Here is a 23362-nt window from a genome sequence, read left to right on the forward strand (position 1 = left end):
GAAGATCTTCTCCCTCGGGGAGTCAACAACTAGCACGCAAGTGACCGATGGCCACCATTCACCCACCACACTTCAACGCTGCCCTGAGCTCTGCCCAACCCTGAGCTCCTTTCCAACTCCCTAGCAATGAAGGGATCTCAGCCCAAAGCCTCAGACTTCAAAGGCATGGGATGCTTTCCCAGCACCGAGAAGTCAACACCCGCGCGCTCCAGACTGGAAAAGCAGCCATGGAAAGAGAAGATGGATCAGATCAAGAGAGCAACAGGAGGAGCTATGTTTGCATGCAGGCTGCAAGCTGGGGCTTTGACAAGAGCTTTCTCAAGCTTGCTTTTTTCTCTGTGACAATGTTCCCTTTTTACGGATTTCCAGGAAAACTGCCAGGTATCAGGTACGATCCAACAAACCCCTCTTGTTAAGGGAAATCTAGCTGGTGACGAGCACAGATGCTGAACTGAAAAAATAGACCCACCAGCTCCTTCCAGAGACCTGCACAAAGCTTGTGCAGAGGTCATCATCACATCAGCACATCCCTATGTCCAGCCCTGGCTGTGCTGAGTGCCCAGGCCACCATCATCCCGGATTTCCAGGAAAACTGCCAGGTATCAGGTACGATCCAACAAACCCCTCTTGTTAAGGGAAATCTAGCTGGTGACGAGCACAGATGCTGAACTGAAAAAATAGACCCACCAGCTCCTTCCAGAGACCTGCACAAAGCTTGTGCAGAGGTCATCATCACATCAGCACATCCCTATGTCCAGCCCTGGCTGTGCTGAGTGCCCAGGCCACCATCATCCTAATGGCCCTTGGTTTTCTGAAGAGCCATGGGAAGGAGGAGAAGGGCACTGATGGATCAACGTGGCATTTCCAGAGCACACAGGCACCTCCTCGCAGCTATTTCTGTCTCCCTGTCTTCCAAATTGGCAGCTCCTGGTCATGTCCCAACTTTTCATTTCTCATGCAAGTCCCCAGCTTGGGTAATTTCAGATTCTTTGTAGGAAGCAGACAGGATTTGCTCTTCCATGCTCAAAAGACAGTGGTGGAGGCAGAAGCATTGTCCCCACAGCTCTGCCCAGAAGAACTCCTGCTCTCGCCAAGTTGTTAGCCGTGTTATGATCGATCTTTAGAGCAAAGTGACAGAAATACTTGTTAAAATGCAATCAGAAATTGCAAGTGCCTCAGTGAAAGTGCATAGATTTGTTGTGAAGTTCTGTGACTATTGAATGAGAGAGGAGGTCGACTGGAGCGGATCTCTCCAGAATACCTGTCTTGATGTCCAGGTCGGGTATCCGAAGAGCAGAGTGTGCAGCCTGACTCCATGGCCCTTTGAATTTTCTTCCCTTTGAAGGGATTTCATGTTTATGCTGTCTACGTCTCTTGGACGAGGTTTGAGTAGGGGACTTGTGAGGGAGGGCAAGTTGGGACAGAAGGCTAAACCCTCTACAATGATTAACTTGGTGTTTGGTTTCTAAAAGGAAAAATAAAATAATAAATAATAAAAAAAAAAAAGCAGAAATCACACTACTTCTTATGGCACACACATGCCACAGGCAACACCAGTTTCATCTTCCAGAAATTCTCTGTGAAAGGGAAGCTCCCGGGAGGGAGCCATGGATTTGCAGTGTCCCTCTAGAGCTCCTCCGGCTCTCCCCGCGGGATGAGCACGGACGGCATCCAACCCTCAGTGCCACAGCTTCACATTAACACCACGCTAATAAGGTCGAGCACAAGAGCTGCAAAGCCAGAGCCAGGGCTCAGAGGACACGTTGGCACTCGGGGGGCGAAGGAAAGGGCTGTGACAGCCCTTGGGATGGGCTGCACGTGGGGTGACGGTACGTGCACAGCCCCTGCCAGGGCCGGACTCTTCCTCTCCCATCTCAGAAACAGGTTTCGCCGGCTGCGAAGTGCACGGAGGAATAAATTACACAAACCAGAAGCTAAATAATCGGGGGGGGAGCACGGGGAAAGCAAAGAGAGGCAAGCGTTGCGTGGGCCTGATCCTGCCGTCAGCTCGCAGAGGCAGCGTCCCTCCATCCCATCCCTCCATCGTCACACCGTGTGGGCCCTCAGGCATCACCCCGCCGTAAACACTTCAGAACCAACAACCACCGCCCCCCGCTTCCCGTCCCGGCCGGCCGAGCTCGGCAGCTCTCCGTGGGCGTGAAACCAGCACAACACAAACACCTTCTCCCCCAGGAGCCTGCTTCCCAAGCACATTAATATTTAGCAAGCGGTTGGCAAGATGTCTTACCAGGACAGATACAAGAACGCACAGGGGAGTGCGGTGTCGCTCTCTCTCGAATGCAATTTGGGAAAGGAAAATCTCATTTGCCAGGGTGCAGGTAGTTTATTCCTGCTGCTGAGCGTTGCCTCAAACAGGGGAAGGAGTTACAGCAGCCCCTGACCAGTGCCCATAGACCTTCAGCAACTGGGGGAGCATTATTAACCTCAGCAATTGATTATGGAGCGAGTTGTCCATAGCCCTACATGGTCTAATGTGCCAGAAATGGAGTATTTCTAAATTTTTGTCACCTTCTGGAACAAGAGTTTGGGCTGAAGGTTTTTTTGGTGTGGTGTGTGTTTTTTGTTTTGGTTTTTTTTTATTTAATTACTGTATATTTTTTTAAAGTTGTTTGGTTTTCAGCCTTTTCCTGTCTGAGTTATCAAAGGTCCCTGAGAACATGGACTGTTAATCTCACGCTCTGGCTGAAATGAAGAAGGGGCTGAACCGTTAACAAAGGATTTTTCTTTTGGTGTGGTGTGTGTTTTTTGTTTTGTTTTGTTTTGTTTTATTTAATTACTGTATATTTTTTTAAAGTTGTTTGGTTTTCATCCTTTTCCTGTCTGAGTTATCAAAGGTCCCTGAGAATATGGACTGTTAATCTCACACTCTGGCTGAAATGAAGAAGGGGCTGAACCGTTAACAAAGGATTTTTTTCTCCACTGTTTTAGCTGGGAAGTTATAGAGGTTTTGGGAAAAATAACAAATAAAAAAATCCCTTTCATTCCTCGTTTGACTCTGGGATAGGGGCTGTAACTGGCTGAGTCTCTGAGCTGCCCTGCGGGCTACAAAAGAGCTGAATTTCTGATGCAAAGTAATAAATAATCCAAACCTGTTCTTCCCTTTCAGCATTACGGAGGGGCTTACTCATCCCCGTTTTTGTGGACGACATCTAAGCGATCTGCATCAAGCCACACGCCACGTCCTGCATTATCAATCTGGCACTGCTGATCCCTACCAGTGCTGCACGACTTATCAACGGCAGCGCAGAAACATTCCTTTGGATTAACCCTCAGCACGCACAGTGGCCAAATGGTGCTCAGTTATCAATTATTATTATATTTTTTAAAATAATTTATCACTAGCACGGTCCAACAGGCATAACACAGCGGTGGCCTCTGTATTATCATCAAATATATCATCTGTTTCTCCAGGGGATACGATAACACGTTGGCGCTGACTACAAAACCGGGTGAAGAGGCGGAATCTTTCCAACTTTCTGGTTAAAAACGGAAAGCATAACCCCAGACAGAGGGACGGACAGACAGACAGACGGAAGCTGCGTGGTGCTGGCCCGGTGCGTGGCGCTGAGAGAGCGGTGCGGCAGCGAGCAGGGGGGGTCTCGGCGGGGGCGAAACACTTACTGTTGGCTATGTTGGAAGCAGTGTAACTGTCTGCCATTCCCGAGACCTGGCTGGCAATGCTGATCTCACTGGCCCTCCGGAAGCCCCTGAACTGAGGGGCTGAAATGGGGGTGGACAGGGACGCGTTTTCCATGAAGACGGCACCATGAGACTGAACAACATCTGCTACAAAGTTGAAACAGGGAAATCAAAATATTAGACCAACAGACAGAGGCTGGGCAAGATGAACTCGAGGGGAGGAAGGAGGCAAACAAGGCTGGTAGATGCAAAAACCTTTCAACTGATTGGAATGAAAAAAAAAACCAAAACATTTCATCAGAGCTCTGGTTTGAGAAGAAAGCAAACACCACAGCAGGCAAAGAGACATGTGGCTGGAGGAGCAGTCTTTGATTGAGAGAAGCAAAATAAGTAGCTCAAAAACCAAATCCAAAACCCCAAAGAAAAATCCAGGCAGACTTATTCAAGCAGCAATAACAGAAGCATGTGTCATACATACAGATGTGAATATACGCAACTTTATATATTCACATCGAGACAAAAATAACCAAGGTAAGGAGAACAACAAACAACCTTAGAAAGGGGATATTTGTTTTCTTGAAACATTTAGACTTAAATTAATATCTCCAAGCGTTAATGCCAAAAAGAAGGAAAAAAAAAAAAAAGAAAACATTTTCATGCCTGGCAGGGACTAAATTTGAACTTGTATTTTATTGCTAATGGATACAGCCAACACTCGTTAAACTAAAGTAAGGGCTATTGAAAGAAAGGAGTCTGGTGCTGAGCACTTACATCTCCAATCGGTGTTGGCGGATCAGGAAGCGCTCAGTCTCTGTGAAAACAGAGCTTCTTTTGTACAAGGTGCAAGTCTGGATTTTTAGATCCCAACCTGAGGTTTACCAAGTGTGGCCTAACCCTTTAGTACATAAATACAGAAAAGGAGGATTTAAAGTCATGCTCACATGGACCTTTCACATGTATTGGAAGGAAATGGACCTAATGTGTTCTTGACTGGCAAACCGAGAGATGCTGAAAGTCAAGATAAATCTCTGCATTTCAGTTTTCTCCCCTCTGTGGATGCTACGAAGCCGAATTGAGCGATACCCCAAGATCCTGCACTGCAGAGGGTTTGTAATGCCAGTACCAAGTACTTCACAGCAGGCAGCACTGGTATGACACTGACATGCAAAAGCAAAGCTACTTAATATTGTTTTAACATTGCCCACCTCTGCTGTACCTGAGGAGCAGCACCTGAACCTTATTCCCAGGGATCAGACAGGGCACGGGTGCGTGCCCAGCAGGCAGCAGATGCCACGGGAAATGCAGGTACATTACTCCCACACACCAACATCCTCTGCCTATTTCAGCCAGTTTAGATATCCTTGGATTTCATCCCAGTATGTGGTTGACACAGGGAGTTGTTTTGGCAACTGGTTTATTTTAATATCGATCTTTTTCGCTTGCGGCTACTGATTTGCTTCCTCCGATCTCTCAGTTCACAGCAGCAGTGTCTGTGCCCACACAAATCCTGCTGCAGAACAGGGAAAGGGAACGTATGAAGCAGAAAATGTGTAGCTGAGAGTCGGTAAAAGAGTTCTGTTCTCTGCAGGGAAAATCAGGCCACAAGCTGCTCTGTGTAAAAGCTTCGTGGATGGCAAGATCTGAGCCCTAGCAGGAGCCTGACCTGATGATGAGCTGCACACACTGCCCACGTTGTGCCTGAAAGGCCATTACTAGCATCACTTTCTCAGCACTTTCCTCCTCTTTTCCCCTTGCCTTGAGCTGCTGGCTGTCAAGATTGCTACCAGTATCTGCAATCCAGCCAGCCCCACCAAGCCAGCATGGCTTTCCTACCACAGAAAACATCAGCACAAGCAAGATGTGAGACCATTCAAGCAGAGGCCATACTCAGAGAATATGAGCCAGGAGCTGCGTTCAGCCCCACAAAGGTCTCAAGGGTAAAGGGTCTCATTCCCATTGCTGTATGACCTGGGACAACCCTCTCATCTCTTCCCTGGTTACCCCTTTCTCTCCTTTCCCTTGTTTATACAGACAAAAGAGCTGTAACACAGATATTGACCATCAGCTTTCCCTGAACTTGGTCAGATGCAATGAGAGGTTTGGCTTTGTCTGCACTAGGAAAAATGCCAGGTTCAGGTTTAACTAACACCTACCAGCGAAGCCTGAACTTCTTCCTCTCCCTTAAATATAAAACATCTGTGGTTGGAATTAGGAAGCAGCTGGAAGGCACACTAATGAGTGTTACAGCAATGCTACACAAGAGAAAAGGCTGGGCCAAATGTGGTGCTGCCTGGGTAGATCATGGCTCCAGCTCCATTAGCGTGTCATCACTGAGCTCTGCCTGAATTTGATCTCCTCTTCAAGAACCCAGAATGTGGAAAGAGAATAAAGGAAGAAACAGTGGTATTTTGGGCTTGCTCTTTTTAGTCAGTCTCGCTTTCCTGGGCCTGACTGGGGATTTTTTAATACAATGAGCCTGAAGCAAAAAAACCCCAACCTCAATAGCTCTTCCAACACCATCCCAGCTAGTGTCACCAACGGAGTAATTTTCAGCCCTATAAAAGCCTAAACTGTTTTAGTGCCACTGAACTATTGCCTGCATTGGTGGCAGGAGTCTGCTCTGCAGGGGATGAAGTGCTCGCTCCCACACTCCAGCCCACTCGGGTCGCTCTCATGTTCCACCCTTTTTCCAAGCTACACGCCCTGAAAAGTGACAGTTTCTAAGAAAAAACAAGGGCCAGGAAAAGGCAGGGCAGGAAGCAGAGACAGAAAACCTGTTTTATGCATTACTGCCCCTTCAGCCAAGCTCGAGTCCAAAGCTGCAGTGACAGCGACTTCCACATGAAACCCTGGGACTTGACCCACAGAAAAAAAAACCAACCTAATAACATATTTCCTTAACTCTGAGTATTCTTTGCACCAAATCCCTTGTGTAGCACCACTCTTGCAATTTTGAAACCAAGGGAGCTTTCTTGGGGAGTGCGGGGACGGGGCTGAGATGTCACAGGTGCTGCCACACCAGCACAGACTGACCCCAGCACTGCAACCACCCCGGCTCCTAAAGGGCCACGTCTTCTGCACTGCAGAGGTGACATTCCCGGCCACAACTCAAGTCCTGAGGTTTTTCAGGCAAGCACTTTGAGCCCTGGGTAAAGTCAGATGGCTGGACCAGGACCAGCAGTAGCAAGTCTTCCATCAAGATGAGAATCATAGAATGATCAGCTGTTCCTTTAGATCCCTAGATAAGGACAGAGGTGTCCCCGGTCTAATGCACTGTTTGAAATGTACTTTGTCCTGTGTCCAAAGGTAGACTTTATCAGAATGAGGAAGCTTCAGGAAGAGGAGATCTGGCTGGAGCGGTGCCCTGAGCACCCTCTCCCAGCAAAGGACCCATCGGGCCAGTGCAATGAACCGAGATTTAACTGCACTGCCAGAAGAGGTGACAGAAGAAGCAAAATCCCTTTTTTTTTTGCCTAGCTATGGTTCTTTAATACTCATTTTAGTGCTGTGCCTTTTCATCTATGGACTCGTTTGTCAATGTTCTTACTAATTGTTTCCCACTAAGTGAGCGGCACTGGGCCATTCTCCTAATGTACTGCTGGCACTGAGTTAAGTCCTTGGGGTATCTGAATGGCAGATTTCAATATGGGCTATTTGCAGGCTGAGCTGTGGCACTGAAGCGGGAAATACTCAAAGCAATCAAACCCATGTAAAGTTCAATAAAAATAATAATTAAAAAAAAATAAAAAGAAAAGCCAGCCAGCGGCTCAGCACAGGCCAGACCCTGCTTGCACTGGAGTCACTGGTCAGCACTGGGCACACTGCAGTCGCTACCCTGAGATCAAGAGCAACATAGATTTCTGTTGTCCGTAAGTTTTTATGGTTCTGGAAATTTCCTGCAGTCCAGTGGCTGAACTGAGTGGGATTCAGCACTTGCTACAGTCAAGCCAAGCACTGCTTGGCCATATTGTGCTCTTGACACACAAGGTAAAAAGCAGAGAAGCTTCTAAAAGCTCTGTCCTGACAGCAAGAAATATCAGATGACAGTTAAATGGCATTTCATCAGTGACCTCCAAAGCGATTAATTAATAGTACCAGATCCGTTCCCTCTGCTTTGTTACAGAACATCACAGCACAGGCAACATGGCAACTGCATACCTAAAAATCATCTACATCTTCAAAAGACAAAGGGAGAGACTGGAATACTCAGCAATGTTGCCATCCTGTATGACCACATAACGTGCCGGACTGCTCATAAACAGCAAGGGCCAGCTTGTTAAAAACAAGGCAGCAGAACCAAGCTCTCAATGAAAAACACTGAAAAGGGGTGAGAACGGGCAAGTAAGACACACGGGGAAGAAGAAGCTAAAACAAAGTCAAGACTCATTAAAATCGCAGATGTAGCACCAGCCACAACCAGAATAAACGAGGCCATGCAGCATTTATGATGGAAAATAAGGCAAAACAAACGCATCAAACTTTGCTTTTAAGGCAGAAGTCGAGAAATTAATTTTAAAAAGCCAACGTGTATAGCCACCTTGGGGTCTGAAAGCCTCATTCACTGTATTCAGCAGAGCCACAAGGAGTGTCCAAACGTAAAATACTCAAATGGAAAAAATCTGTTCTGACATTAATTAGACTTCTGGCCACAGTGCAGTGTAGCTGACTGCTGGGGAGACACACACTGCTGACAACCTCCCCATTCCCAGGGAATCCTGCACATGGGGTATACCACACGAGCAGGGCCACCCAGGGGGCTGTCTCGCTGTGCCAAAGAGGCTTCTCTTCCCAGCAGCGCAGCCACCACAGCTGGAAAAATGCAAGTCTGTGGCAGCAGTCTCCCTTTCCAGCATCAACACCGGAACGGGACAGAGTTTGTTAATTCCAACTCACTCTTTGCACGGTGGGTCTCCCAGACAGGGTATACCCAAGCACAATCCCAAGTGGTTATTTCATGTGGCACAGCCTGAGACACAGCATGAAGATTTCAACTCCAGGAGGCAACAGTATGATCTCCAAAAAGCACCCCAAGTACCCAACACCACAGACAATACGAAAGTGTAGATTACACACACTCAGCAAAACCAGCACTTTTATTGGAAACATCTTGCCAATTCAGTACGGGAACGGGGATACTTGTTTCCATGAAGCTGTCCTGGTGCTGGAGAGCACCCAGAGGGCTACTTTCCATGAGGAGGATGGGATTGTTCTGGATTGTCTCAACTAGAAGCAGATGGGGAAAAAAAAAAACAAAACAGAAGGACAAAGAACAACAGACATGTGGCCACAAAGTGTTAACATACAAACAGTTACAACCGAGTACTTCAACTATGAGTCTTCAATGAAAGGACAACCTTCAAATAGAGTAAAAGAAACAAAACATGGGTGACTTTCCAAATAGACTCACATCAGAGAGATTAACTGGTAGCAGAGGAGAGCACAACAATGGCATTTCAACAACAAAAGAAAAGGGAGTCCTCTTAACCAGCTTCTCCAATGAGCCAAATCCATAAATACCCAGCAGATCCAGAGAAATCATTTTACTTCGTGGAAAAAAAGGACGCTCTAAGGAGAGATTTACTTAATCAGACTCAGAGCCTACACAGTGCAACGCACAGGAGTAAGCAAGGATGTGAGCTTGATTTCACTCTGCAAGTTGGTTATAATGAAACAGGGACCCAACATTTACAGATGGGAAAAAGAAAAAAAAAAGTTTAAGAGGCTTTCTGAATCATGGACTTTAAATAAGCTTGCTATCTGCATGAGGAAATATGCACAAGCAGCGTTACAGAAGGTTTTGTACATAACTAATTATAATTGAGCACCTGAATTTTACGTGATCACAAATCATATAGCTTAATTATAGCAGCAATTAACTCTTCTGGAGTGCCCTACAGTGAACACTAACTTCAGTAGCAACTTTGCAAATCATGGTTAGAACAGTCCTTCTGGGTAATGTGTAAATCACAACACTGAAATTTTGACCCTAATGGAAAGGAATAGCCTGTTATTTTATGATAAGCAAATGAAAAGGCTTTGTTTTACATGAGAAGAGAATTTAAAGCTGCCTTTTTGTCAGTTTAATTCATCACAGCAGAACAGCACCTCTTAAAATAACAAGACTCAAACCTGGAGAGGGTTTTGAAATCACTCTACCCTTCTTATAGTTGAGCTAATTGACTGTTTAACTCCTCTCCACTACATCGCAAGTGTCTCTCTACACACAGGCAACTCAACAAAGGTCTAGGGAGACACAGCAAACTAATAAGATCCCTGCTGCTGCACGGAATGATAACCAGAACACAGGTTGCTCAGTGTCAATGGGACTTCTACCTCTGGCTTCAGTGAGAACAGGGGATTTAAAATGTATTTAAGAGGAATAAGGTAAGATGTTTAGGATTTTTTTTTTAAGAAGCTACTTGTAGCTGATACCTAGAATATACCCAAAAAGCAAATTGCTTTTCAAGTTGCTATAGATTCCCTGAGCTGTTGTAACCGAACCGGGTACAAATGTAATTGTGGGTGGATCCATTTTTAAAAAGTGTTGCAGCAAGATCTTTTCTAAATTTGACAAGTGAGTGGGGCCTGCAGAAAGTATTTTATTCACTTTATTAAACTTGGGTTTTAGTTTATATCCATTTAACAAATCAGACCTCCAGATTCAGCAATTACAATACAATCTTTAAAGATACTGCTACATAGTAGACAGCTGTTTTGCATTTTCAATTTAAAAGTGATGCAGAGTATCACCTGAATTATTCAGCTCTACATATATATTTCTCTTCATTTAGTCCTGGATGATTCAATTATTAAACAAATGAAAAGCTACCAGAGCTTTTGGGAAAAAGCCCAACAATCAAATCCCAATCTTTCTAGCTGGTGGCTTTGATATTCTACTCTGGTTTGCCAGCATGATTTCCTGGGTGCTGAGGTCTAGCTTTATAGTAGTGAATCTCAGTTGCAATGTTGCCTTTAAGTAGCTATCGACTAACAACCTCTAACAAGGGAAAAAATTCTGGTGCAGCAGTTCTTCCTGGCTCAAAGCCCTGACCCTGCCAGGGAACCAAAGCTTTAGGTGAAGCAGAAAGGTCAAATTTAGTTCTGCACAGCGAGGGGATGAGCTTCCCTGAGAGCTCCTTGCAATGAGAGCCTGCACTGAAATGGCAACAGACCATGAGAGTCTCGGGACAGAAGTGAGGTGAAGATGGTAGGAAATATAATTTATTTTATTAGATCAACTGCAAGAGCACCGATGTAATGGGAGCTGAGGCAGGGCATGGTCAGGACACAGTTGTTTCAAATGCAACCCAATAAGACAAAAGGGCATGCACACAGCCATTTCAGACTTCGTTACTGCTGCAATTGGGGTAGAGCAAGTGAAGAGGCCACTGATGGCAGAGGAATCCTAGGTATGCTGAGACAAAATGTCTCATTGGCAAGGGCAAGGCACTGTCACCAGCCCACCAATCTGCAGTAGCCTGTCCTGTGAAAAAGCACATGTTGCAATGAAGTAAATCATCTCATTATCTCACTGTTGACTCTGCTCCTTCCAATCTTCCCTGGCCCTCCAAACACTGAAGTCCTAAACTCTGCTGAGTTAATCATGTTTCATTCAGTCTCAACCACAAGCACCAGCTTGGGTATAAAACAGGGACCTTTGCAGAGAGGTCACCACATCATGACTCTCAGCAGCTGATGGCCTTTGTGTGACAAATAAAGGGCATATGGGTCACAAGGCACTGATTTTGTCACAAGAAAACTACTTTTCTGGAAAATTTGGAATAAAGCTAACATTATAGGGCCAATTCGCTTTCTTGTCATTCCCAATTGCTTTGATAATTTAATGTAAGTGTAGATATAACCCTTCAGACAGCTAATATGGATCCAAAGTGACTTACCCAGAACAGCAGAGTTGCCATCACCCAGTGGAAACCTCTGGTAACGGGGAATATTAAAGGGGGGCAAAAGATAAAACTTCCTCTCCAGAAGAGGCTCGAGACGTGAAGCAGATGGGTCTGCAGGGTGGAACAGGTTATAGACCTGCTGACAAGCTGGTCTGAGCTGAAAGACTAAGAAGATGGAGAAAAAAAAACCCTCAAGCATCAAAAGTTTTTTTATGAGATTCTTGTAAATATTTGTCTGTAAAAAGGACAACTGTTGGGTTAAAAAAAAGCACTAAAGATTTATCATCTCACTCATCTTCCAGTCTAGTCAGTTGAAACAATTTATCACAATATTTATAGACTCAAAAATCGCACAGTATTTTTAATGTTTGGAAGTACATTGCAAATAAATTGTATAATCAGTACTGGCTAGAGCACACAGTGATCTGCTTCCTTATGATGCAATAAATAGTATATATAGATGTTTGGTTTTTACCAGTTTGTCTCATCAGAATACTATATTTGTACCAGAAGGTGCTTACACCATCTATTACGTGCGCTCAGCAGTTTACATTAGGACTTACTGTCAAGAGCTGGAATGACAGTTTTTCGCAGTGCGAGAACCAGACCCAAGGGAGAACCAAAGAGGAAGAAGTCAGTGATCTCAAATTCAAACTTTCCAATATTTCCTCCATCCAACATAGTAGAGCTACTAGATCGCCTGGATCCTGGGTCGTTTTTCAGCACACTAGAATGTAAACTGGGACAAGAACAGAAAATAAAGTGAAATTTTTTTTTTATGCTGTTCCTTCTTAATTCAAGGCCAGATAAGTGATTGACAGTGAATATAATTTCTACCTCTTTAGTGAAGGGACTGTGCCAATCAACCCACCATGCCTCAGTACTGTAGTTCTACTGGTCAGTAAAACGTCCCCCCAATTACCCCATTACAGTGGCATAATTTAGACCGTACAAACCTAAGCTTCAAGTGGGTTCATTTACACACTCCTATCTCCTCAAAATTGCTTTCTTTGAGGAGTCAAAATCTTGGTGGATGCTAGCAGGATAGTTATTTGCAAGATGAAATAACCAGCAAGCCAAAATTACTAGAGTAGCAGGGAAAAAAGCAGGTTTGCAGTGATTCACTCCATTACACACATTACTGCTATGCTTTCTGGTTGTCAACATTTGAGTTCCTTCCATCACCCATTCTCAAATGTTACGGAAAGCCGTGCTTACCCATTTCTTCCTCGTGGAAATAGTTGGACAAATGTTATAGGATTGAAAAGGAAAAAAGAAAACAGGAGAGGAGAGACAAAAAGATATATCAAAATCTGCAAGAGGGTTTCTAGTATTCTAGTGCACCGAGCTGCACCACAGCTTCCATGCATGTGTAGGGCATTCACTGAGAATGGGAATTTGGGGTAATTAACTCAGTGACTACAGGGCAAATTGTATTTATCATGTACCCAGGACTTGTCTTCTGCCCATGAGGCCACACCTGTCGAGTTATTACCAAACTCCTCAATTCCAGCCCAACAACTCCAGGTAACTGTACTTGAGAAGAGTAATGATACAAATCACGTCTGGCTTTCCCTTCTTCTTTCAAGTGTCAAATCTCTTCTGTAAAATTCACCCTGTGTGCAGTGCAGGCTGGGCAATACACAGGCTTGACTCAGAGATTTAGATTCACGTATCACTTAGATACCAAGGAAGAAGCAGCAGGAACTCTAGATGAAAATCCTGGGAATCCACCCCCACGTTAAGAAGAGGTGCTTCTTTGCAGTCTACATCTGGGATTAGACAGCGAAACGACAGGTGGGTAACACTAATAACCTGGTTCACAAAAGGGTTTCTGAGATTCTTCTGTTACCACCCAAAAAGCATTAAGCTGCAATTTCTTCTGCTCTCCAGGTTCCACAGATTCAGACAGCAGCCTTGCTGGGTTATCATCGTTATAATTAGAAGCAGAGAGTTGAAGATGGAATACCAGCAGTGACTTAACAGGGTGTTTACAAACACTTTAAAAAGCATCTGAACAGGTTCTATAAAATATGTAGGATAAAAGGATGCAGCAGAGGGGTTGGATATGAAGGTTTACTGGCCTGGAGTCAGGAATGATGTGAATGCAACAGTCTCTTGCCAGCTCTGTGGCCCTCAGTCAAAATCCCAGGTGGCCACCAGCACTTGCCATGTCTCTGTATGCAATAGTTGGACAGTGATGTCCCAGCGCTGCTCATGGAAACAGGGCTGCTTGCTCCCCACCATCTGTAGCACCAGAGCAGTTGCTCACACACACTCCTCCTCTGGGACACCCATTCAATTAAAGAGCAGCTGCAAATACTCACACATTTGAAAAAAAAAAAAAAAAAACGGGTTTTCCTCAGACTTTGTTTTCCTGCTTTTGCAAATAATGCATTACTGCAGAGACAGCACTTCTGCTGCTCCCAACGGATGCTAAAACAGCTTCTTCTCATGCTGCACTGTCATCTAGTCTCTAAAGGTGCAGACACGCACGGTACTATTCTCCCAGTTACCAACTGCAGAGAAATAACAACCCTACTTATGCCAGACATACATATCACGGAAAGTCAAAACAGTGATGTCAAAAGTGAGCGGAACGGGAGGTTACAGCAGTGACAGATAAAATGAGCGTGTTCCCATTTCTGTGAGGTGAACGATCTTCCTTGAGATCACGCTGCCAAGTCGTGCAACGTTGAAACACATTCAGAAACAAGCCACCTTCAGTGAAGCTACAATTATCTTAGCTGACAAGACTGCAATGCATTAAGTGTGCTGTGTGTGAGGAATACGAAGTTATTCAGAACACATTCAGTTTTGCCAAACCCAGGACAACACCATCACGATTCCAAGGAAGGCACAAAAGGAAAGACTATCCTGATTGCAGATGTGTTATGGCAGGATGGTTGCAAGGGGTTTTTGGTGTCTTCCACCCACTTCCCACAGCATCTCTTCGTGGGGAATGGAAGAGAATGAGAGCACTCGTACCACTAAACAATTTGGACAGCTTCTCTCCTTTCACTGGGAACTTCATAGTCTTTTTAGCAATCAAAGAAATGAGAGCCAAGGGGAACTCTGAATCCGTCATGCTCCAAGCAACCTACAGTGCCCTGTTCTCCCTTTAAAAAGCAGCAGATGTACTGTGTGCATTAATTAAACAAGAGCTTATGGATTTCAGAAGCAAATCAACTCATTTACAATAATACAAGTACAGCACAGCCAGAAATAATGTAGTTGTGCAGAAGGACTGAATTTAAAAATAAATGTGTGATTGTAATCTCCAGATGCTGCTCTGGCTTGCTGGGCATTATCCCAGAGAAGCGGGTAGGTCTGATACATGAATAAAAATGAGTGTCTTTGGCACAAGCTGAAATCTGCAATCGGAGAGAAAGGCCCCTGTATGCCAGGTTGCCTGTCTGCTGTGCCCATTAGGAAAACTTGGCTCTGTTCTGCCAGTCTCCTGCACGAAGCTGCGTCACATCAGGGCTTGGTTTTCGTATGGGAAAATCATTACTCAGTGACAGAGAGGCCGAAGGGGCGTTCTGCTGATGACTGCGCTGCTGGGTAATGATGGCTGTAAGCACAAGGTCCAGGGGACGTGTCCGGGTGTGACACCCTGCCCTCACGCAGGAGGGGAAGAGGTGAATCACTGCACCCCAGCCTCCCATGCACCGTGGAGCTGAGAGGGAGAAGTGCTCATACAGAAGCTCCAACCTGCCCCTTTCCCTGAAGGAATCTTCCTCTTGAGCTGTGGGAAGAGACTAATTTTTGACACGACGTCTAAAGGTAGAATAAAAAAGATATAAAACTCTAAAAGAAGTAAAGATGCACCAATCCACCAGCGCACCAAACACTGACAGCCCTTGCCAGGGACCTCCAAGTGCTTCATGTTTGGAGCAGGCACAATCCTTCAGAGATGGAGCAGGAAGGACCAGGACAAAGCTATCTGAAAAAACAAACTCTGCAATCCATTATCCACCTCAGGTCCAGAGCTTATTCTGAACTAGATGTCAAACTGCAGCGAGACTGCAGCCCCCTTTCCTTAGCTCAGTCCATGCCCCTGAGGTCAAGAACAAGGAGGAGAAAGAGCATGTTTTTGCACGACTAGTATTTTCTCCTGTAATACAGGAGGCTGTTTTGATAAGGTATGAACAAGAGACTGATTGCCTTTTATTAACCTGCTGGAAATAACTGAGAAGCTTGTTGTGGTTTTTGTAAATGCAGTTGTCTTTCTGAATATAGTATCTCTGGGCAGCAACGACATTCACTTCGATACCTTCTCCTACAAATCTTTTATAAAAGGAGCCCTGACATGGCAGGTCGGGTCCCTGTGCTAGAGCAATGACTGGAAGTAGAGAAAGAGGGGCAGAAGTGCAGGACAACCCTTCAACTTGGCACAGGGCAAAAGGAACAGCCTTGAGCACAGATGCACTGCAAATAATGGTGTTTGCTGTGGAGGCAACATTGCTCCCCCATACCTGGGACATGGGGGAAGAGGGATTAAGAGGATGTTGCAGCTCCTCTGGAAGGAGGAAGACATTTGGGCTTCCCAGTTCCGCAGGCTGAAGATCTTTCAGTCAGAAAAAGCCTCCGGGCTTTCTGAAGTAATCAATGAACGATCAGCGGCAATGGAAAGACTGCTATGAAAATTTCATCATTTATGTTAACGGATACGTTCCTCAAAGTCCATTTGAAGCAGCTCAGGAATGTGATACTGGGGTCTTCGATAGCGAGTAACAAATTTGAAACATGACCTTGGTGCAATGGAGCAGCTCTGGCAGGGGACAGAATACAATCCCCTGTCCCTGCTCCGTACAGGGGACGGGCTCCTTTGCCAAATAGTCACACAGACACAACAATCCTCACATGCAGTTGAAGGTTGCCCCATGAACCAGCCAACCAGCTAGGGCTCAGGATGTCTCATCCAGAGCATCCCACCACGACAGCAGAAACCTGCTCCTGTGACAGGAAAGGGACCACAATTGACTTTCACACACGACAGCAGAAACCTGCTCCTGAGACAGGAAAGGGACCACAATTGACTTTCACACTTCAACTAGGCCAAAACTAAAGGACACTTGGCTCACCCCCACCTTATCCAAGAACAGGCCACCCAATTCAAAAATGAACTTTCAGAGATGCTTTGAAACTAATGCAACACTGGATCCCCAGTTCTGCTTCACCGTCTTCTCTCACACAATTTCTACATTTGCTTTATGAGCTCCATCCTGAGCTTGCAGCACAGCAAAAAAGCAGTTACCTGATTGCCTTGGCTGTCAGGCAACGGGATGAAGGGCTCCTTCATTGTGATACAGATGCAGTAGAGCAGCTGGATTCTCTGGCTGCCACTCAGGAAGAGTGTGGTTAGCTTTTGGGTTTTTTTCATATACAGCACACTGAAATCTATACCCCTCTAATCTAAATTAAACACTTTCCTCCACCTTGCTTATCACAGGATGACAAAGCAACATTTGGGTTCCACAGATGCACCAGCCTCAGCTCCAGAATATTGCTGGTTCTGTTCCTTCAAAATCTTACCTTGAAAGAAAGGCTTGATGCTGCTTTATCGTGTCCAGTTCATAGGTTGATGAATCACTCCTTTTTCGTGGCAGCTGCTTCTTTGGATCTTCTCCGTTGCTACGGGGAATATCAATGTTGCTCCTGCTGAGGTGTCTGCTGGCTTCCAGATTAGAGCCACTGGAACAATAGCTGTTGTTCACCGTTATTCCAGGAGACAGAAGGTCCGTATCCTAGGATTTGAAATGTACAGATTTAGCACTCTAACAGCTGAATCAAAAATACACCCACATTATAACTGTCTCCTCTCACCCTCCTTTCCCCATCTACCCCAAAACCCAGTTGAAGGCAACACAGTACCTCAGACCAAACCATTTCCCAAGGGTGTGGTGATGCTTCACACCAGAGGGTAAGGCATCCCCCGTTCAGAGCAAACGCACCCAAATTGAGACTCATATACACCTTAAGGCACATGTTTGCCATTGGTAAGGAAAAGAGTCTTTGGTGTTTCATGAAAAGATCCTTACTAGAAGCAGGGGCCATGGAGGGCCATCATGGAGGTGCTGTGGCCAGCAGACCTATTCCCAGTAGATGCTGGGAACCAGCATTACCTGGACACTCACAACGCTTCCTCGCCGACTGCTGTTCTGGCTCTCGGACACAGTCTGATTGCTGTAGCATAAGGCATCAAATCCCAGGATTCCTCCAACACAGTCCCCTACCAAGCAGACCTGGAAAGGCAACAGAAGCGGGGAAGGAGGAAAAAAAAAAAAGTCCCTTGACTTTAATTGAGGGATGACACAGAGTGCTGGATTATACCTAGGAAAGCTGCAGTAACAGGATGCCCAGCACTTTCATCAGTAAAGCTATTCTGTCAATGAACATCCACTCATACCCTGCAGACTCTCATTAGCTAACACAGCTCAGGGGTTCTGTCCCCACCAGCCGACAGGAGTGAAAGCAACACACAGCACTGATCACAGCGCTAACTCCAGCCTCAGAAAACCAAGCTTGATTGCCTCCTCGCCAGCTGTCCATGCTACTTCAGGCAAACTTCCCTGTGCTTCTGTCCCCTGAGGAGATAACGCTGTCCTGCCTTCAAGGGTATTGAGCAGACAGGCACGATAAAGGACTGAGAGCCCTGGGTAGGAGAGGGCTGTCTGGGTGCCCAGTCACAGCGCTGGCTGGGAACAAGCTCAGGGTGGATAAATCACTCTACATCAGTGCAATGTGACAGCCACTCCAATAGCTCAAACCTCGTGGGGCGAGAGTCACTTTGCTCACGGAGGCTCAGTCATGGTCTTTTATGGGGTGCAGCAGCTGCGTCACCTCAAAAAAGAAACCCACTTCTGCGACAGCTCCAGCACGAGCTGCTGAAGGTCCTTTAAAGATGGGAATGCCTAAACAGCCTTGGTTTGCAAGGGGTGCAGAGATGGTGCTCAGTAACAAAAGTAGCATTCCTGATTTGGAAAGGTGTGTCATGCTGAAAATTGATTAACTTCACAGCTTTGTAGCTTCATTTCTGAACACAAGCTCAGTCTTTGCTTTGAATCCCAAAGGTTCAAGCCAGAACATAAGCAATAATCTCTCTCTCTCAGAAAGAAAGAAATGGAAGCACAACACTTTCTTATTGCAGCTCAACACTGTCATGTTTCCATCCCTCCTGAGAGATTAATGGAAAAGAGAGCTTCAGAAGGAAATTGCTTCACTTGCTCTTCCTTTCATTGTGGCTATAAACAGCCTCTGGCTCACCTGGCCATTGAATGACATGCCCTCCTGGGATCTGATGAACTCGCTGTAGGCCTGGTTGGCTCTGACGATGACTGTGGCTACTGCTTCTTGGTACTGTGGGGACGATGTCGCTAGCAGAGGGAGTGCAGCAAGGGGAATGTGGTCCTGGCTGTTGGACAGGCAGCCTTCATCATAACTATATGGGCTGAGGCTACATAGGGAAAGAGACATTGGAAATATTCAGCCTAACATGCAGTGCAGGGAAAACCATTTGCAGACAGTACAGTCAGTATTGTGGCTCATTAAAAAAAAAAGCCTCAAGATAGAAAGGCTATTTATTCCATGGTGAATGGGTGAGAGCTTAATAAATCTTTCCCTCCCATCAAACGTAAATCTTCAAGGACAACATAGTTACATTGATAGAACAACTCTCAGACAAGGAATTAAAGCCTTAGTATTTATTGGATTAATTAGAATAAATCAATCTCAGAACTCTTACTGCATGATTACTGTATTCACTGCAGCTAAGTATGAAATCGAGATTGAATGCCTTGCTAGTATATTAATAAGTGCATTCTCAAAGCGTGGTCAGAGCTTTCAATACAACACACAGAACATTTCAGGGATGCAAGAAAAGAAAGAAAGAAACAAACAAACAAAAGAGTGAAATTCTGTATGTTTCTCTCCATGACAAAGTAGCATCAACTTACCTGGACACCAGTGAAAATGCTTCAGAGCAGATGGCTGGGCAAGGGACTAGCCTGATGGCAATGCGCCCAAGAGCAGCTGGGTAATGTACCCTCATCACTGTGTCAAACACTGTCGTGATGGTGTTGACATCCCCTTGCTTAGAGCTCTGATCACCACTTCCCGAGTCCAGGATGTTCCCTCCGTGAAGTACCAAGAGGAGAACATGGATTTTGCTTGGCTGCATTAATGGCTGCACTGATTCATCCTAGGTGGGAACGAAAGAGAGCACAGTACAAAGGCTTATTTTGCAAAGAGATTATATTTGGTCCAAGTGCATTTTTTGCACATTTTGGAATTTTTTCTCTCCCAAGCTCACATACGGTGTGTACAATAAACACACTATCCACATCAAGTCCAGTCATGTATGAGGCAAACAGCAACCTGTGAAGCAAGGTATTTCCAGCAGAAACAGTATTAGCCATGATACAGGGCCTTGGCACCCCCGATCTAGCAGGCTGAGTCCAGTTTGGGCCATCTCCACACAAAGACAAGAGCCGTGTGAGAAGGACCACAGAAGGACAGAGACTGAAAGAGTTCAGCTTGATTTGTTTTGCAAAGCTAATGAAAGCTAGAGAATGAAATGCCTGCTCTCAAATGCAGTGCAGATGAGTAAAGAAAGGTAGGGAAGGAAGAGAGGCACTTAAATCAAATGACAGTGCAGGTGCAAGAGTCTAAACTTCCACATCTCTCATCCTGCACACGTGCGTGCACAAATGCACACACACAGCCTCAGCATAAGTGCCCTCAGCAGAAGGAATGCTGAAAGTAAAAAAAAGAAAAAAATTGCATAAAATTGTAACCAGGCAAAATGTGGCAGCAGTAAAGACATTACTTGTGTGCATTAGGGTGGAAAAATAAAGAAATAAAAGATGGGTGTTGCTTTCTGTTGGGGTGCTGAGCTCAGCTGCAGCAGTTGACACTAAAACACATTCAGCAAAATTAAAAGAACAAGGGCAAACAGGTCAGCAAGTGGCAAGTTACTGGGTAAAGAAGTTGTGGGAAGAAATCAGTCATTGTGCCTGCTTGCCTACCACAGAAGTTATAAATAAGACTCTAGATTTGCTTATAGTGTTGCAAAAGAGGAACTGAAGAGAAAAAAACTTCAAGACCTTATGACCCAAGGACTGGCCAACATCTGGCTCGCAGACTGCTGCACGAACACAGTAAAGCTTTTTACTTTGGCTGCCAGGTCATGCGTGTATTATGTTGAAGCATTTCCTTGCCTAAACAGGCTGTAGTTTGGGGGAAGGAAAGAATTATATCTGAACTCCAGAGTGGGCTATCATTAACAGGATGGCTGTGAGCCCAATCCTGATGCCCCAGGAGAAGGTACAAGAGCATCCACTTTTACTGGTCACATATAATAAACAATGGAGCAGTAACTATTTTTAATATCTATTCATTACCAGGGCTTTCATTGCTTACAGCTCCCACGTGGACTCAAATCCCCCACCCCACACCTTTGAGATACATGAAAGCAGGCGCTGATCTTTCCTCCTGTGCCTTATCCCTTGTGCGAGCAGAACATCCTGAGCAATTCCCTGTGGAGCCAGAGCGGGTGTGGAAGGGGTGGAGGGCAGCAGTATTTTTCCATTTGGCAAATTTTTCTCATTTTAGCATCTTTAGTCACCTGTTGTCCTTTGAGCAGTGATTGAGCCCCTGACAAGCCTGCTGGTGGGAGGGAAGCATGCCCAGGCACACATTAGCAACCTAACAACTAGCTTACATTTTTACCAGATAATGTTAAAGCATGTCTTAATACACAGCCCACCAGAAGTATTAAAATTCACATCCAAGTCTGTAATAAAGATTTTCCAGACCTCCTGCATAAGAATGGCCTTTAATTATTTAGTACCATTACACTGTATTAATGCCTGCTCTTTAAACCTTTTCTGATTCCAGTTTACAGCCCCTGCAAGGTGAACTTTTGCCTGGCTGGAGGCACGGGAGGAGCTCTCTCAGTATCTCAGCACTACTTTTGCTTTCAGACAAATGTTTTAAGTGCTCATTTGGAGAACAACATGAGTCACCAAGCTCAGGTCATCCAGAGGTTTATCAGCAGTCATGTGGAGGCGCCTTTCCCTTTCAGTTCATTAACCTCTGCTTTTGAAGGAAGTGGGGAACATGCAAGCAACTGCTGATTAGTTTAGGGGTGGAGGTGGCTATTTAGAACTTTCTTGTAAGATCCGGAGTCTCTTAAGATGCCTGACTCTTGAACTACCTTTTGGTGATGGGTGCTCTTAAGGGGAAAATCCCTGCAATGGTGGCTAGGAATTTCACGCTATTGTAGTAGGCTAATTGTGAACAAGTACAAATAACTGTCTTTTTCATCTCTCTTTGAAGTTTGTTCTACTAAAATGAAGGCAGAAACATGGGGGAGTTGAGTCTGTACAGCCCTCTGAAGACGACAATAAGTTCTCCATACCACCTTGAGCTCTAAGAGAAGTCTTAGGGCTGTGACTTGCTTATCTTGAAATGGCGAGAGCTGTTCCCATCCCCAGCCACACACTCTCCCCATGGCCTTTGAGCTCTCAGTCTATTATGAAAAAGCCAAACCACTATGAACTTACAGCCTGGCACACAGAGTAATACTAAAACCACGCTCACAGTCTTTGACAGACCACGATGTAACTCAGGCACTCTGCAAGCAGCTACACCATCTCTGCAGAACAGCCAGGCAGATGCTTTAAGGGCAGGATGACTACAGCCACTCCAAAACGCCGTGTATCACGGGGACACCACGTTGCAAAAGCCTGTATGCCCAAGTCTAAAAAGCTGGGATAGGTAGGCATTATTTATTTATTATTTTATCCAGAGTGCTGACACAGACTGTGCTGTAACTGGTTTCCAAACAGGACCCTCAGCAGCTCTGAAGAGTGGGCCAGAGCTGAGCTGTGTCCCTGTGTCCCACGTCCATGCCAGCTCATTCAGCATTAGCAGGAGAGCTCTGCACAGCACCGCCTCAGGCAGCAGTTATCCCCACAGGATTAGTATTTTTTCCAGCTGGATACCTGACACTGCCTGCAAACTACAGAGCGTTTTCCATATGATGTTCTAAAGACGGGTGAAATAATCCCTTAAACCTGACCCTGAAGCACACAGCATGTCGGTGTGGCTCTGAACCACACACAAGACAATACACCGCTCGCAGCAAAGGGTTTACCCCATTTACCACACACGGACACCTCCCAGCAACAAAGGATCCCTTTACAAGAAACTGAAGCACTTACTTCAATGATGCTGAGCCTCTCCACACTGGAGCCAACGTGGTACTCTGCTGATGTCTCGTGATACAAGTCACCTGGAAGCACAGAGGTTTAAAACATCAGCACTGCAAGATGCTGTTTGGCAGACACTCTTCCATAAAGACAGTGTTTGTGCCAATGCCCCCCATTATTATTTCATTAATTATTTCATCAAATTGCTTTCTCCCTCCCTCCCACCTCTTCCCACCTGAGAACTTATTTTCCAGCAGTTTCTCATAAGCTTGGGAAGCGCTGAGGACATTATCGAGCTCTTCTCTCATTACAAGGACCCAGCATCCCTGCTTCATTAAGCATGGCAACAATGGGAAATCCCCGCGCAATTCTCAGAAATGATCGGTTTGTGGGACAAGAATAGGAATTGCTTGAACTGTGCTGGGGTAGCAGAGATTTGATGTGTTCATATGTCTGTGCTTACACAGACCGACTTTGTACCAGAAAGCCTAAGTGTCATCTTCCACTGTGCTGCTACATGAATTGATCTGGCTGAGGAGCCAGCTTCCTTTCAAAATTTCATAACGATGAGCAGAAAATAAA

At 45.4% G+C, this 23362-nt stretch overlaps 1 protein-coding gene across 5 annotated transcripts in view; it reads right to left on the minus strand.

The window, feature by feature from the left end:
• Positions 1-23362, minus strand: part of PITPNM2 (phosphatidylinositol transfer protein, membrane associated 2) — a 135301-nt gene that overhangs the window by 13604 nt on the left and 98335 nt on the right. For 3 of the 5 annotated variants that reach the window (XM_014962028.1, XM_014962012.1, XM_014962020.1), the window contains 10 exons: positions 22793-22863; positions 19523-19767; positions 18834-19023; positions 17693-17812; positions 17103-17314; positions 12128-12303; positions 11559-11729; positions 8734-8883; positions 3643-3807; positions 1262-1465 (listed from right to left, as the gene is read on the minus strand). In XM_014962028.1, the coding sequence (XP_014817514.1) occupies positions 1262-1465; positions 3643-3807; positions 8734-8883; positions 11559-11729; positions 12128-12303; positions 17103-17314; positions 17693-17812; positions 18834-19023; positions 19523-19767; positions 22793-22863 (1704 nt within the window). The remainder of the gene's footprint in view (positions 1-1261; positions 1466-3642; positions 3808-8733; positions 8884-11558; positions 11730-12127; positions 12304-17102; positions 17315-17692; positions 17813-18833; positions 19024-19522; positions 19768-22792; positions 22864-23362) is intronic. The other 2 variants (XM_014962044.1, XM_014962037.1) reach the window with 2 other exon arrangements.

This window comes from Calidris pugnax, unplaced genomic scaffold (assembly GCF_001431845.1).
Source record: "Calidris pugnax isolate Ruff unplaced genomic scaffold, ASM143184v1 scaffold32, whole genome shotgun sequence".
Taxonomy (NCBI): Eukaryota; Metazoa; Chordata; class Aves; order Charadriiformes; family Scolopacidae; genus Calidris; species Calidris pugnax.